The following is a 13420-nucleotide window of genomic DNA, read 5'->3' as shown; positions in this document are numbered from 1 at the left end:
ACAGGCAATTCAGAATTACTTAGAAGCAATTATTAAGGAGTCAGTGTGGTTTAAAATGACCTAATGTTATTTGATGTGTTTTCTTGCTAAAAGTGCATCTGTGACTGTCGGTTTAGGCAGGCAGCTGCTCTCTACTCAGTACTGCGGATCATGCAAACCTACTTTCACCTATGCTGTGATCAATGTTTACTGGAATTACTAATTATTAAAACACCAAAGACAGTTAGTGATGCATATAGTTAAACATCCAGCGTATTATTATACCATATCACTACTCATAGAAAGTCTCTTGTTTAATCAAATTACTCAGTTGGAACAAACTATAATAGTCCATCAATAACAACAAAAAACAAATAAATAACAAAGCAAGTGCAGCAGCATGCTTTATTAGTAGGACATGGCTTTTCACACTTCAGGGCAATTAAGAGGGTAGAGAGATGAGAAGTGTCGAGGTGTTTCTTCTCATCTCACAGCAGCACTGTGTTTGCACATGTCATGACAGGTCTGCCAATTCTGCTGTTTAAAGTGCAAGTACACACACAGTAATGGATGCACAGAACTAGGGATAGTTTGTTGTAACAAAAGATTTGGGAGAAATTAATTTTCCCCATGGAGGAAATTGGAAGAGGTCAGTCAAAAACAGACTCTTACTGGGAAATCAGGAGCCTTGCCAAGTATGATTAAGGATTCTCTAAATAATTAACATACTGTGAGATACCTGCACAACATATACTGTACAAGGAAACAGAACGTGGTAGGTAGTGTTTATATATATATATATATATATATATATATATATATATATTGGTTGCATGAGTGATGATTTTATCTGAACTCAAAGTAGTAGAGTCACATTCCTTCAACTATGTTACAATGAGCAATGACAGACAATGCCTGTCCCCCTCTCGAAAGTAAATTATTAAAATAAATCAATAAATAAATAATTATTTCAATGACCTTTAGCTTTGATTACAGAACGTGGTGTGCAGTTCATGTAAGAAAATGATTTCTCATGCTCTCAGAACCAATTTTTCATAACCTAATTCCTTGAATATTGCCACATAACGGTTGCTGAGCCTAGACCTGAGCAACTAAAGAAACCACAGATCATGCACAAAACTGCCTCCAAAGGCTTGCACAGTGGCCACTGTACATGATGGGTGCATCGCTCCATGTGCTTCCCTTCTTACCCTGACACACCCATCACTTTGGAATAGACTCAATCTGGACTCGGATTACATGACATTTTCTCATTGCTCCAAAGTCCAATCTTTATGCTCCCTAGATAAAATGAAGCCTAATTTCTAATGACTTTCACTAGCAACTAGTGGTTTATGGACACACAGCTGTTTAGTCCTAATCTTATAAGTTCCCATCATACTTTGTGAGTATGTAAATTACAAGTACTTTTACTATTTAACATAGCTATGGTTCAACTGTGGATTTTTCCATTCACATTTTACATGGATGTCATTGCTCTTATCCAGAGCAACTTACAAAAAGTGCTTTGAAGTTTCCATCACTGGATGGATACTTACACTGGGTTACTAGGTTACTAACTAAGTGCCATCAGTCAAATACAGTTGGAAAAAAGAAGAAGTACTGTAGGAGGCAGTTTTGGCAGAAGTCATGTTACATGAGAATTTGGAGAGGAGAGTCCGGTAAGAGACAAGATCTTTAGACAGAATAGGAAGGGTGATGGTGAAGGATACCAGGTAATGATCAGATTTATGAAGAGGAACAGTAGTGATATCTGTGACTGGGGAAGAGCGGCAGAAAACAAGATCAATAGAGTTTCCCTCCCTTGTGTGTGTCAGAGCAACTGTTTACATTTACATTACTTTTACATTTACATTTAGGCATTTGGCAGATGCTCTTATCCAGAGCGACTTACAAAAAGTGCTTTAAAGTTTACATCATTGGATACATACTTACACTGGGTTAACTAGGTTAATAACTAAATGCCATTAGTCCAACACAACTGGGAAGAGGGTATTTTATTTTTTTATTTTTTTAGGTTAGCTCAAATACTGTTTAAAGTTAAAGAGAAGGAGTTAAGGAGAGGGGGAAGGAAGGTGGATTGGAGTTTGTCAGAAGGGAGGTTGAAATCTTCTAGAACAGTGAGGTGAGTATTATCAAAAGGAAAAAGACAAAGAAGCATGCCCATTTCATCTAGAAAGTTTCCTAGAGGCCCAGGAGTATCGTTGATGTGGAGATTAATTGGAGAGGTTACCTTAACTGCATGCAATTCAAATGATGATAAACTAAGATAAGACAAGGGGAGAGCTGAGAAGGACCATCTCTTGGACAACACCAGACCCGTATCACCACCTCTGCCAGTTTCTTGTAGCGAGTGAGAGAATGCATAGGCAGAGGATAGGGCAGCCAGTGTAGCTGATTTCTGAAGACTATCTTTTGAGATTTTGATGTGTTGAAAAGTTCGTACCCCAATTCAATTATTTTCAAATCTCATTAGCTGTTCTCATTGCTTAACCCAGCCCACTAATTTTACCCTTCTAAAATGGTAATAATAAAAATAAAAAAAAATCCATTAAAATACTTCCTAAGTGTTGTCTATCATGTTTGGGATATCTTCACAGAATCATTTAATATCAATAAGTAATATCTTATAATTTTTGTAAAGAGGACCTCTTTAAGGATTCTTCAGTTCAAGATATTCTACAAATAACACGAGGGTTTGTATCCATGCCCTTTGTATGGCAATTCTCTGTTATAGCTTGTGATGTGATCCTGGAGAGTCCTGACCATCCTGTGACTAAGTTGAATCAAATTGTCCTGTTAATTAAGTGCAACTTTCAGCGAATATTTTCATTTGTTTAGTTTTAGTTTATTTATTGAGTTGTTTCTTGATTGTTTGTTTTTGCTTGTTCTAGATGGTAATGTGATTCTGGAGAGTCCTGTCCATCCTGTGACAGAGGGACATCCTCTGACTCTACGCTGTTTATATCGCTACACAAATTCCTTAAACGCCCTCGCTGATTTCTATAAAGATGGATCAGTTCTCCAAACACAGAGTACAGGAGAGATGATCATCCACAATGTCACAATGTCTGATACAGGTTTCTATCACTGTAATCACTCAGAGAGAGGAGAGTCACCTAAAAGCTGGGTCTTAGTGAGAAGTGAGAAATACATTTCTTTGAATTTTATTTTCTTTTAAAAACACCTTTGGAACTAAATTCTGTTCCCTTTCTTTCTTCAGGCTCAGGTTCGGGATCCAGTTTCAGAACAGTAGGATTTGCTGTGGGACTGAGTTTGGCCTTTCTGTTCATTGCTTTATTAATTTTAATGATTCTGCTGTGGTGCTGCAAATTTCAGAAAGGTCGGAAACTGCTTTAGCTATATATATATACTCAAAGTTATACTCAAACCAAGTATTTATTTATTTAGAAATAATAATTATGTAATAAAATTAGCTTGTTCAGCTAAATATCCAGATTTTAATGTACAGCAGAAATTAAAAAAGAAAAAGAAAATTGTTTTTAGTTCTATGCAAATTCTTATATAAATACATTATTATCAAATTATTATTATTATTATTTTAACTACAAGGCTGTGTGCTGTAATCAGAGTTCCATGGAATAAAATGTTTATATTTCAGCAAGCCCCCTGTCCAGGTGCTAAATCTGTTTCCCTCCATAGAAAAGAAGCAGAAAAACAATCAGACATCAAAGGAGAATCAGCATCAGTCAGGAGCTTTCGACTCTCAGTCAGGATACACACCACTTCAGACTGGTCAGACATTGTGTCAATCACTGATTACTACATTGATTAACAAAACTGTTTAAAGAAGTTTACTATTATTTGAGTGTCTTTGTTCTGCCTACTTAAGTGTGTGCTAATATTTATCCTACTGTTGGTGAAGCAGATACAAGTGGAACAGTTAGCTTTATATAGAAAAAAAAACACTTCTTGTACTGATTAACACACTGCGCTGTGTTCAGGAGAAGGTGCAGCTGAGAGCAGTGACGAGACTTACTCACAGGCCACAGAGAAAAAGAAGATAAATCGTAAGAATGGTAGGATATCTTTGGACATTTGTAAGTCTTCAGTATATGCCATCACACTTTATTGATTAATAACCTCTGTCATCAAAAAATGGGACATGCTAAAGGAATTACACTTATTATAGACACAAGAAGGGAGGCAACCCTGTGGTATAAGTGATGCGGTAATGCCTATGACTGTATTATCATGCTGGTGATCAGTGTGATGGTTTTGTTCTATGCTACTGTAGATGTTGATGCTGAACCCAGTAGTCAAGATGTGACTTATGCTGAAATTGAAATGAAACAAAAGAAAAAATGCATGCGAAAAACAGGTACAGAAAATCAGGACATAACATGCTTAGACTTAATAATAATAATAATAATAATAATAATAATAATAATAATAATAATAATAATAATATTTAAATTAATTTAAGATTTCTTGTACCAATTAGAAAAAGCTAGTCTAGATGCTGATACTGTATACTCAGAGGTGAAGATGAATGCTGAGGTAAGCCTGCTGGCAACAGCTTGTTATGACCCTAAAAGACAAACCAAACAGATATAATGTGAATGATATAAACATTAACCTACAAAATTTGATTTATATTAGCACAGAAAAACCTCACTACCTAGAATCTTCATCTGGTTCCTAGCTAGAAAACTTTCAATCATCACTTTCTATTTTACCATTTAGACAAAGTTAGCTATGAACTTTTATACAGTATTACTGACACAAAGTACTGATTTGTTTCAGTAGCCATTGATTCAATGTATAATTCACCAAATTGTTGAAATACTGGTTTAGGATTAGTGTGAAGGGTGGGACACCTGGTTTCCTGACCTATATGTACTGTATGTGATTTCTTTTTCTCTCTTTGCAGTGAGCCATATGCCTACGTATGCTGATAAAGTCATGGTTAACTGTTTTTGTACAAAGTGGTGAAGGGGCGATACCAATTCAGTTCAGCAGTGGTAAAAAGAAATGTTTTCCCAAATACATATGCAAGCCTATGCAAAAACATAAACTCTTTAACTAATACTTTTTTTTTTTTTTTTTTTTTTTACTTTACTGCTGTGTTTTAAATGTGCTAATTAATGCCTTTAAAAGTCCTAGACTGCATTACTGCCCTGGTGGATCTTTAAACAAACCTCAGCTTGTCCTTAGCATGAACAAAGTCAGAGAACAAGATCTGCATTCTTATTCAGCCTAAATGATCTAAAGATCTTACTTTGGCTTAATCATGTTGAATCCAATTGTTTATATCAGATAACAACTTAAAACTATCAAGTGCAGGTATTGAATATGTACTGTGTGTTCTTTTAATTTTATGAGGGCTGTTTTTCTTGACTGCTATTTTTAGCATTATGAGGTCTTGTTGTATAGCACACATTTTGTATTTGATGAGAAATTTATTTGTTCTAATTAATTATTACAAACTTATTCTGTGCTGTTGTTTTACATAATCATTTCTCAGGCATCTGTCACTTATGTTAATTGTATGTATTTAATTCATTCATTAATTAAAGTAATGTAACCAGTCACTAATATCATACTGTCATTTATTTACATTCCTACATACAGTAGGTAAAAATGACCCCTTTTATATGTATTTCTTATGAATTTCATCAATCATGTTCAAGTACAGGCACAGTGCAAATGCAGATGATCTGAAACCTGGAAAATGCATGCTCAAACGCAAACTGATGCTCACAAGAACCATAATCACAAAATAAAAAAGTAACTGAGGATCCAAGATGAGACCCTAAAAAGTCACAGAGCTTACATTGTACGCATAATCAAACCAAAACTGTACATCGCAAGTCACTAAGGATGCAATAAAATTCACTCCAAAACACTAAAGTCCAGATGTGCATAGCACCTAGGTGAGATCCCAGACTATAACTTTCATATAGCTTTGACACAAACACTTCAAGAGAGATAAAGAAAGTTAAACTTTGAAATTTAATTGGATAATACTAAGGGGTCTTTAAATAAGTGCAATAAATGGTGGAATATTTAATACATGAATGATCTCACTAATCAGTAATTTATTATTATTATTATTATTATTATTATTATTATTATTATAAATATGTAATCCTGTATTCTAATGTACGCATGATAAACTGATACTTACAGGTCTTATAGTTCCCCAACTATTCATCCTTGAGCTACTGTATGCTTTTTTAGTATATTGTATAGCCTATATTTTACTCCACATCTAATGTAAAATTAAATATTTTCTAAAGGCCAGCTGCATTAACTAGAATATATTACATTGTGCAGAGTACATTTATTAATACATTTATTCCAGAGTTATTATGGTTTTCTCTATGCCACCTTGGGAATTAAAGCCACTTCTTTGGATTTAAACTTGCAACACCAAAGGAAAGGGTCCTATTTTAACAGCATTTATTATATTTAGTATCATAAGCCCATCAACAATATAAAAATAACCAAACATAATAATATAAAATAAATTACTACAAAATGTTACAATGTAAATAGTATTATCTAAATATACTGTATATTAAAGGCATTTAAAGGATGTTTTTTAAATGAGCAAATAATTATAGAGCTGAATGGCTAAAATGGCTGTCACCAGCCTACACTTCTTATCTACTAAAAAAAACGGCAAATAACCACACCAAGCTCCCTGACCTGCATTCAATTTACAGAAAGTGGTGTTGGACCAAGGCCAGGGATATCGTAAAGGACCTCAGCCACCCCAGCAATGGACTGTTCTCTCTGTTGCGGTCAGGAAAGCGATTCCGCTCCCTGAAGGCCAAAACAGAGAGACTGAGGAGGAGCTTCTTCCCACAGGACTATACCATTTTCACATACACACTTATGGACATTCATGGACACTTATGGACACTGCACACCTGCACATTTATGCACATTTACATAATTGTATTTCATTTCTTTGCTCGTTGCACATAAGTTACTTTCAGTAAGACACTTTCATGCTTATTTGCACCCCCGCCCCCATTTCTATTTAAGCTCTCAATTCATCTCCATATATTTTTTTATATTTGTACATAAATCTGTCAATCGGGGGGATGGGGGGGTAGGGGTCCGTGTGAGGCAGGCTTGGGGGACCCAAAAGCAGACAAGAGAATAGGTTCAATGTAACTGATTTTAATGCCAATATGAGAGACAAACAAAAGGAGAATTATAATCAAAGGGAAAGTTACTTCATTTTAATACCACTGACTAATGCACAATATGTGAGTCATTGCACCCCTCCTGTCGCTCTTAGAACCTCAGGTAACCATGTAGGGGGCTGGGGACCAGTCGCCTGAGTTGCGAAACATGAAACGCCGGATTGATGCGGCGCATAGAGAGGGGTAGGGAAAGCCTGACAGAAACAGGATAAATTACTTTGGTAATAGTGAATGGTCTGATGAACCTGGGAGACAATTTGTGGGAGATTGTTTTGATGGTGATGGCTCAGGTGGACAGCATCACCCTTTGGCCCACTCTGTACCTGGGGGCTGCCGAGCTGCGTTGGTCAGCTTGCCGTTTGAAGGTGCTGATGGTGCGTAGGAGACGGGTTCTGGCCTGGGACCAAACTCTCTTGCAACAGCGCACAAAAGACAGGGCTGATGGTACGGTTATTTCCTCTTCTTGGGATGGGAACAGCGGAGGCTGATAGCCCAAGCAGCACTGGAAGAGGGAGAGGCCTGTAGCAAAGGATGGCAGAGAGTTGTGTGCATATTCAATCCAGAGGAGTGTCCGGCTCCACGTGGTTGGGTCTCGTAAGGCCATGCACCTAAAGGCCCTTTCCAGTTCCTGGTTCAATCTCTCTGTCTGCCCGTTTGACTGAGGGTAATAACCAGAGGATAGACTGGGTGTTGCTCCGATTAGTCTGCAAAATGCCTTCCAAAACTCTGCCGAGAACTGGGGGCCGCGGTCAGAGACAATGTCGGAGGGAAGACCATGAAGACGGAGGGCATGGAGAATCATCAACTCAGCCGTTTCCTTGGCTGACGGGAGCTTCGGCAAGGGGACAAAATTAGCAGATTTTGAGAAGCGATCAACTATGGTCAGTAAACCAGTATTGCCCTCAGAATTAGAAAGACCGGTAACAAAATCCAGAGCGATATAAGACCAGGGGCTGCGAGGAGCTGGGAGGGGATTTAGAAACCCAGCAGGAGGTTTGTTGGTTGATTTGTTCCTGATCCAAGTGTCACAGGCTTTTACAAACCAATGAACATCAGTCTTCATAGATGGCCACCAGAACTGTTGCTGAAGGAGGGATAGGGTGCAGGCTCTCCCCGGATGACAGGTAATTCAAGAGCTGTGTCCCAATTCCAGCACCTGAGATCAGACAGACGCTGGGACAAAGAGAAGGCTGGGGGGAACGTTGCTGGGGCCTGGTTCCCGATTAAGCGCCTTCTTCACCTGCGATTCAATATCCAGGAGTGTGGCCGCCACAAGGCAACAAGGGGGCAGGATGGTCTCAGCCACCATTGGTTCGTGGGGAGTGGAGAACTGCAGAGAGTGCTCTGTCTCATCCAGCAAATATCTTGGTAATCCTCCTTCTAATGCTAAAAGTTTTGAGCAATTGTGGATAAGAAGTTTATAAGGAGTGTTGACTATTAAAATTGCGACTTTTGAAGCTGTTCTAAATCTCTAAGTTTTGTGGATTATCTGGACCTGAAGGCCTCTAAACAAGGTACCATCAGCTGTGCACTCTCGCCGCTTTGTGGGTACATCTTGGTATATTAAAGCTTATTGCATCTGGTACATCGTGGTGAGAAAATGCCTCCTTAACCTTCTAAGCTATCCCCATCAGATGATGAACTTGTAACCATGTCTTTGCTCTCCCAGCTACTTGAGCAACAGAAGGAGTTTTACAAAGAAATGTTACAACAACAACAAGAAAACTTTAAATGTTTTGTCCAAATGATAATTGAGAGTACAAACAAGCAACTGGATGATGTTATCCGGGATCTCCAGGGGGTAAAAACAAGTTTGGAATTCACTCAAGCAAATGTGGATATAATGAACAAGGAGCATAATACTGTGGAAATACAGATAAAAGGCCTTGAAAATGAACTTAAAAAATCAAAGGAGGAATTAAACAAAATGCCAACAGTGGATTATATGGAGAAACTGGATTACATTGATTACCAGCACAGAAGAAATAACATCTTAGTGGATGGGATTCCAGACGAAAAGGGAGAAAATTGGATTGAATCGGAAAGAAAAGTTAGAACCATCATGGAAACTAACATGGGCCTAAATGCCAAGCACATTGAATTTGAGCGTGCCCACAGAGTTGGCCACTATCAAGAAGGAGGTAGGCCTAGACAAGTAATTGTTTAACTTCTGCGTTTTAAAGACAAACAGACCATTCTTTTATGTGCAAGGAAATTAAAAGGCACCAACATTTTCATAAATGAAGACTTTTCAGAAGCGGTACAGATAAAGCGGAGATAACTCCTCCCCGAGCTGAAGGCTGCACGTAGCAGGGGAGAAATAGCTAGTTTAAGGTATGATAAGCTTATTATCAAAACCAGGAGTGGAAATGTGCTAACAACAGGCTGTTAATGGTCTTTATTTGTACTACTTATTTTATTGTGGTATCTTTGTTAGTTTTTTCCATTAATCAGTCATACGTTCAGGCCAAACTCCTGAAACTTTGGTCTATTGCTCTGGTGTACAATGTTTAAATTCTTGTCCAGTTGATAGTTCCAATTTGGACAGCCAGATCTTTGAGCCCTTTGATTCTCCTGTTTTTGACCCTTACAATGGTGATATTGATCCTGATCAGAATTTTTTTTCTTCATTTGATGTCTCCAGTCTTTGTCTTCGTTATAATGAAACCCAGTTTAATGATTTATGTGCTTCTATATCTGGTAAAAATTTTTCTACTTTTCATTTGAATATTAGAAGTCTTCCGAGGAATTATGATAATTTTATTCATTATTTATCTTCACTTGGGCTTAGTTTTTCTGTTATAGCTTTATCTGAAACATGGCTTACGGAGGACTCTAAAGAAATGTTTAAAATACCAAAGTATAAATCAGTTCATCGTGTTAGAGCAAACAGATCTGGGGGAGGGGTATCTTTGTTTCTTGAGGAAAATTATGATTTTAAAATTAGGGATGACCTCACTTTAAAAACGGATCAGGATGATGTAGAGTCGCTTTTTTGGAGCTTTTTAGTGCTTTTCATGAAAAGAATATAATTGTTGGAGTTGTCTATAGGCCACCTCATTCTATTATTAAAGTTTTCAATAAAAGCCTGCTTTATTCACTTGAACGTGTTAACAATGAGAAAAAGCCTTGTTATATTTTGGGGGATTTTAATATGAATCTTTTTAATTATGATACAGACACTTTGACAGGGGATTTTCTAAATGTTCTTTATTCTAGTTTTTTTTTCCCACTCATTAATAAAGCAAAATCTGCAACTTTGATAGATAACATTTTATGTAATTCCTTAGGTAAAGTAAATAAATCTGGTATTCTGTATTCTGATTTGTCTGATCATCTCCCTATATTTCAGTTATCTGTGACTGAAGCAAATGGATACAAGAATACAAACCAAGTATTGTTTATAAGAAATATGAGCGCTGTAAATATTGGTAAGTTCAAGGATAGTCTTGACAATACATTTTGGGTTGATTTATATGAGGAGAGAAACGCAAATTTAGCATATCAAAAGTTTATGAGTATAATTTCTACTAATTTCAATGAATGTTTCCCCATGGGTAAATTGTCAAAAAAACAGAATACAGTTTTAAATAGACCTTGGTTTACTGTTGAACTAAGGAAACTGTTAAAGAAAAAGAATAAACTGTATAAAAGGTATGTTTTAAATCGTACTCACTTACTTATGCTGTTTATAAATTAGTAAGAAATAAATATACAAGTTTAATTAGGTCTACGAAAAAAAAGGTATTTCAGCAGTGTATTTCTTAAGTGTTCAAATAATGTTAAATCTACATGGAAAGTAGTGAATCAGTTGCTTCAAAAAGAAAAGGCTACCAATGATTTACCCTCTGTTTTTCAAAATGGTGATGACTATTTAAGTAATCCAAAGGAAATAGCTGAACATTTTAATTATTTTTTTGTTAGCATTGGTCCGAAATTAGCCACTTTAATTCCAGATAGTGTTGGAAATCCTTTGGACTTTATTCATCGGCCATTTCCTGTTATGTCTTCATTTAAACCTATTGATGGCCATGAAGTAAGTGACATCATTGATCAATTAAAACTTACCGCAGCGGGTCATGATAATATTTCAGCATATCTTGTCAAACAGGTGAAGCAATCCATTCTTCAACCACTTTCTCATATTATGTCTTTATCTCTGGAAACAGGAGTTGTCCCAGATGATTTTAGAGTAGCTAAAGTTATTCCCTTGTTTAAAGCTGATGATCCTTGTTGTTTTACAAATTATAGACCTATTTCTATTTTGCCATGTTTCTCTAAAATATTAGAAAAAGTTATACATACAAGGATAGTTTCTCATTTAAATTCTAACATGATTCTTTATAACCATCAGTATGGCTTTCGTAAAAATCATTCAACTTATATGGCTTTACTTCATTTCATTAATAAGGTAATTTCTGCACTTGAAAATAATGAGTTTACCTACAGTATTTTTTTGGATTTTTTTAAAAGCATTTGATACAATAAATCATAATATTCTCCTTGCTAAATTATATAAATATGGTTTCCTAGATATCACTTATAAATGGTTATCAAGTTATATTTTAAATAGATCACAGTTTGTTTCTTTTAAGGGTTATTTTTCCAATAAAGCTAAACTACAATGTGGGGTCCCACAGGGATCTATTCTTGGACCACTGTTGTTCCTCATTTATATAAATGATATGTTTAGTGTTTAGGATGTGCTTTCCCCATCATGTTTGCGGATGATACAACTCTTGTTCTTTCACACTCACATTTTAGTACGTTAATGAGTAATGCAAATATTGGCCTAGCTGCCTACACTGATTGGTTTAAGTTAAATAAACTATCTTTAAATATTAAGAAATGTAATTTTGTTATTTTCAGTGGCAAAAAAACATATAATAAAGAACTAGCGCAAATTAAAATTGGGCCTACTGAGATGCTTCAGTTTACTACAACAACATTTTTAGGAGTTATTATTGATGAAGGTTTAAGTTGGAGAGGACATATAGACTATGTTTGTGGTAAAATTAATAAGTCAATTGGTATAATAAGGAGGATTAGCCATCTTGTTACTACAAAATGTCTTTGTACTCTATATTATAGCTTAATTTATCCGTATTTATCATATTCTAACATGGTGTGGGGGAGCACATTTCCAACGAAGCTACATAGAATTCTAATCCTCCAGAAACGGTTTGTCAGGATAGCGGCTCATTCAGGTTCACACATATCTTCAGCTTTGTTGTTTAAGAAATTGCAGATTTTATCAATTTTTGACATTATTATCTTTCAAATTGGTATTTTTATGTACAAATTATTTTCATTGGAAGGAAAGATTCCTGGCCAGTTTACGTTATATTTTAAATCTAACTCAGTTGTTTATGCTCATAATACTAGGCAGGTAATGAATCTTCATCCACCAAATCTCACCACATGTAGAGGTCAATTTTTAATAAGATTTAAAGGTACACAAATATGGAATAGATTTTCTCATGTGGCAAGACAATGCACCTCCATAGAGAGCTTTAAAGGAGCTTTAAAAGGTTTGCTGATGAATTAGCTTGTGCAATTAGTTGATTCCATATTTTTTAGTTTATTTTTATTTTATTGTGAAATGCTTGTTGTTTTATCACTAGTATTGTTGTGATATATTTTTGTATGTTGTATTATTGTGTTTTTGTATTTTTATGGTTATGCTTTATTTTATTTTTTTGGTGGAGGCTTTAGATAAGCCTTACTGGCTTTTTGCCTTCTCCGGCACTGAATATGTATTAGTATGTCCTTGGTGTTTGTATTTTCTTTTTGTGCAAATAAAAAAAAATAATTAAAAAATAATTTTTGGAGCCCGGGCGATATGAGAGTGAGAAGTCGAAACGGGAGAAAAATAGTCTCCACCTGGCCTGACGGGCATTAAGCCCCCTGGATGATCTGGAAGTTTTTGTGGTCAGTCCAGGCCAGAAATGGAGAGGTACTGTAGTTCCCTCTAACCAGTGTCTCCACTCCTCTAGGGCAAGTTTAACCGCCAACAGTTCCCGATCTCTTATGTTATAGTTTCTTTCCGCAGAGGAGAGACAACGGGAGAAGAAGGAGCAAGGGTGTAACTTCTTGTCCTTGAGTGACCTTTGAGACAAGACGGCCCCAACTCCTGCCTCGGAGGCGTCCACCTCCAGCACGAACTGGAGGGACGGATCCGGGATGATCAGAATGGGTGCGGATGTGAACCTAAGCTTTAGGTTGGTAAATGCCTCTTC

General features: G+C 36.3%; 1 protein-coding gene across 1 annotated transcript in view; it reads left to right on the top strand.

The window, feature by feature from the left end:
• LOC128514257 (Fc receptor-like protein 5) overlaps nt 1-5543 on the top strand; it is a 34630-nt gene extending 29087 nt beyond the window's left edge. Inside the window, exons 10-16 of the mRNA XM_053488064.1 lie at nt 2895-3143; nt 3224-3343; nt 3664-3756; nt 3966-4040; nt 4259-4342; nt 4466-4521; nt 4895-5543. Of these exons, the coding sequence (XP_053344039.1) occupies nt 2895-3143; nt 3224-3343; nt 3664-3756; nt 3966-4040; nt 4259-4342; nt 4466-4521; nt 4895-4897 (680 nt within the window). The 3' untranslated portion in view covers nt 4898-5543. The remainder of the gene's footprint in view (nt 1-2894; nt 3144-3223; nt 3344-3663; nt 3757-3965; nt 4041-4258; nt 4343-4465; nt 4522-4894) is intronic.
• Nucleotides 5544-13420: the final 7877 nt, after the last annotated feature.

Source organism: Clarias gariepinus, chromosome 1, assembly GCF_024256425.1.
Source record: "Clarias gariepinus isolate MV-2021 ecotype Netherlands chromosome 1, CGAR_prim_01v2, whole genome shotgun sequence".
Classification (NCBI taxonomy): Eukaryota; Metazoa; Chordata; class Actinopteri; order Siluriformes; family Clariidae; genus Clarias; species Clarias gariepinus.
This window is presented reverse-complemented; position numbering and strand designations above follow the sequence as displayed.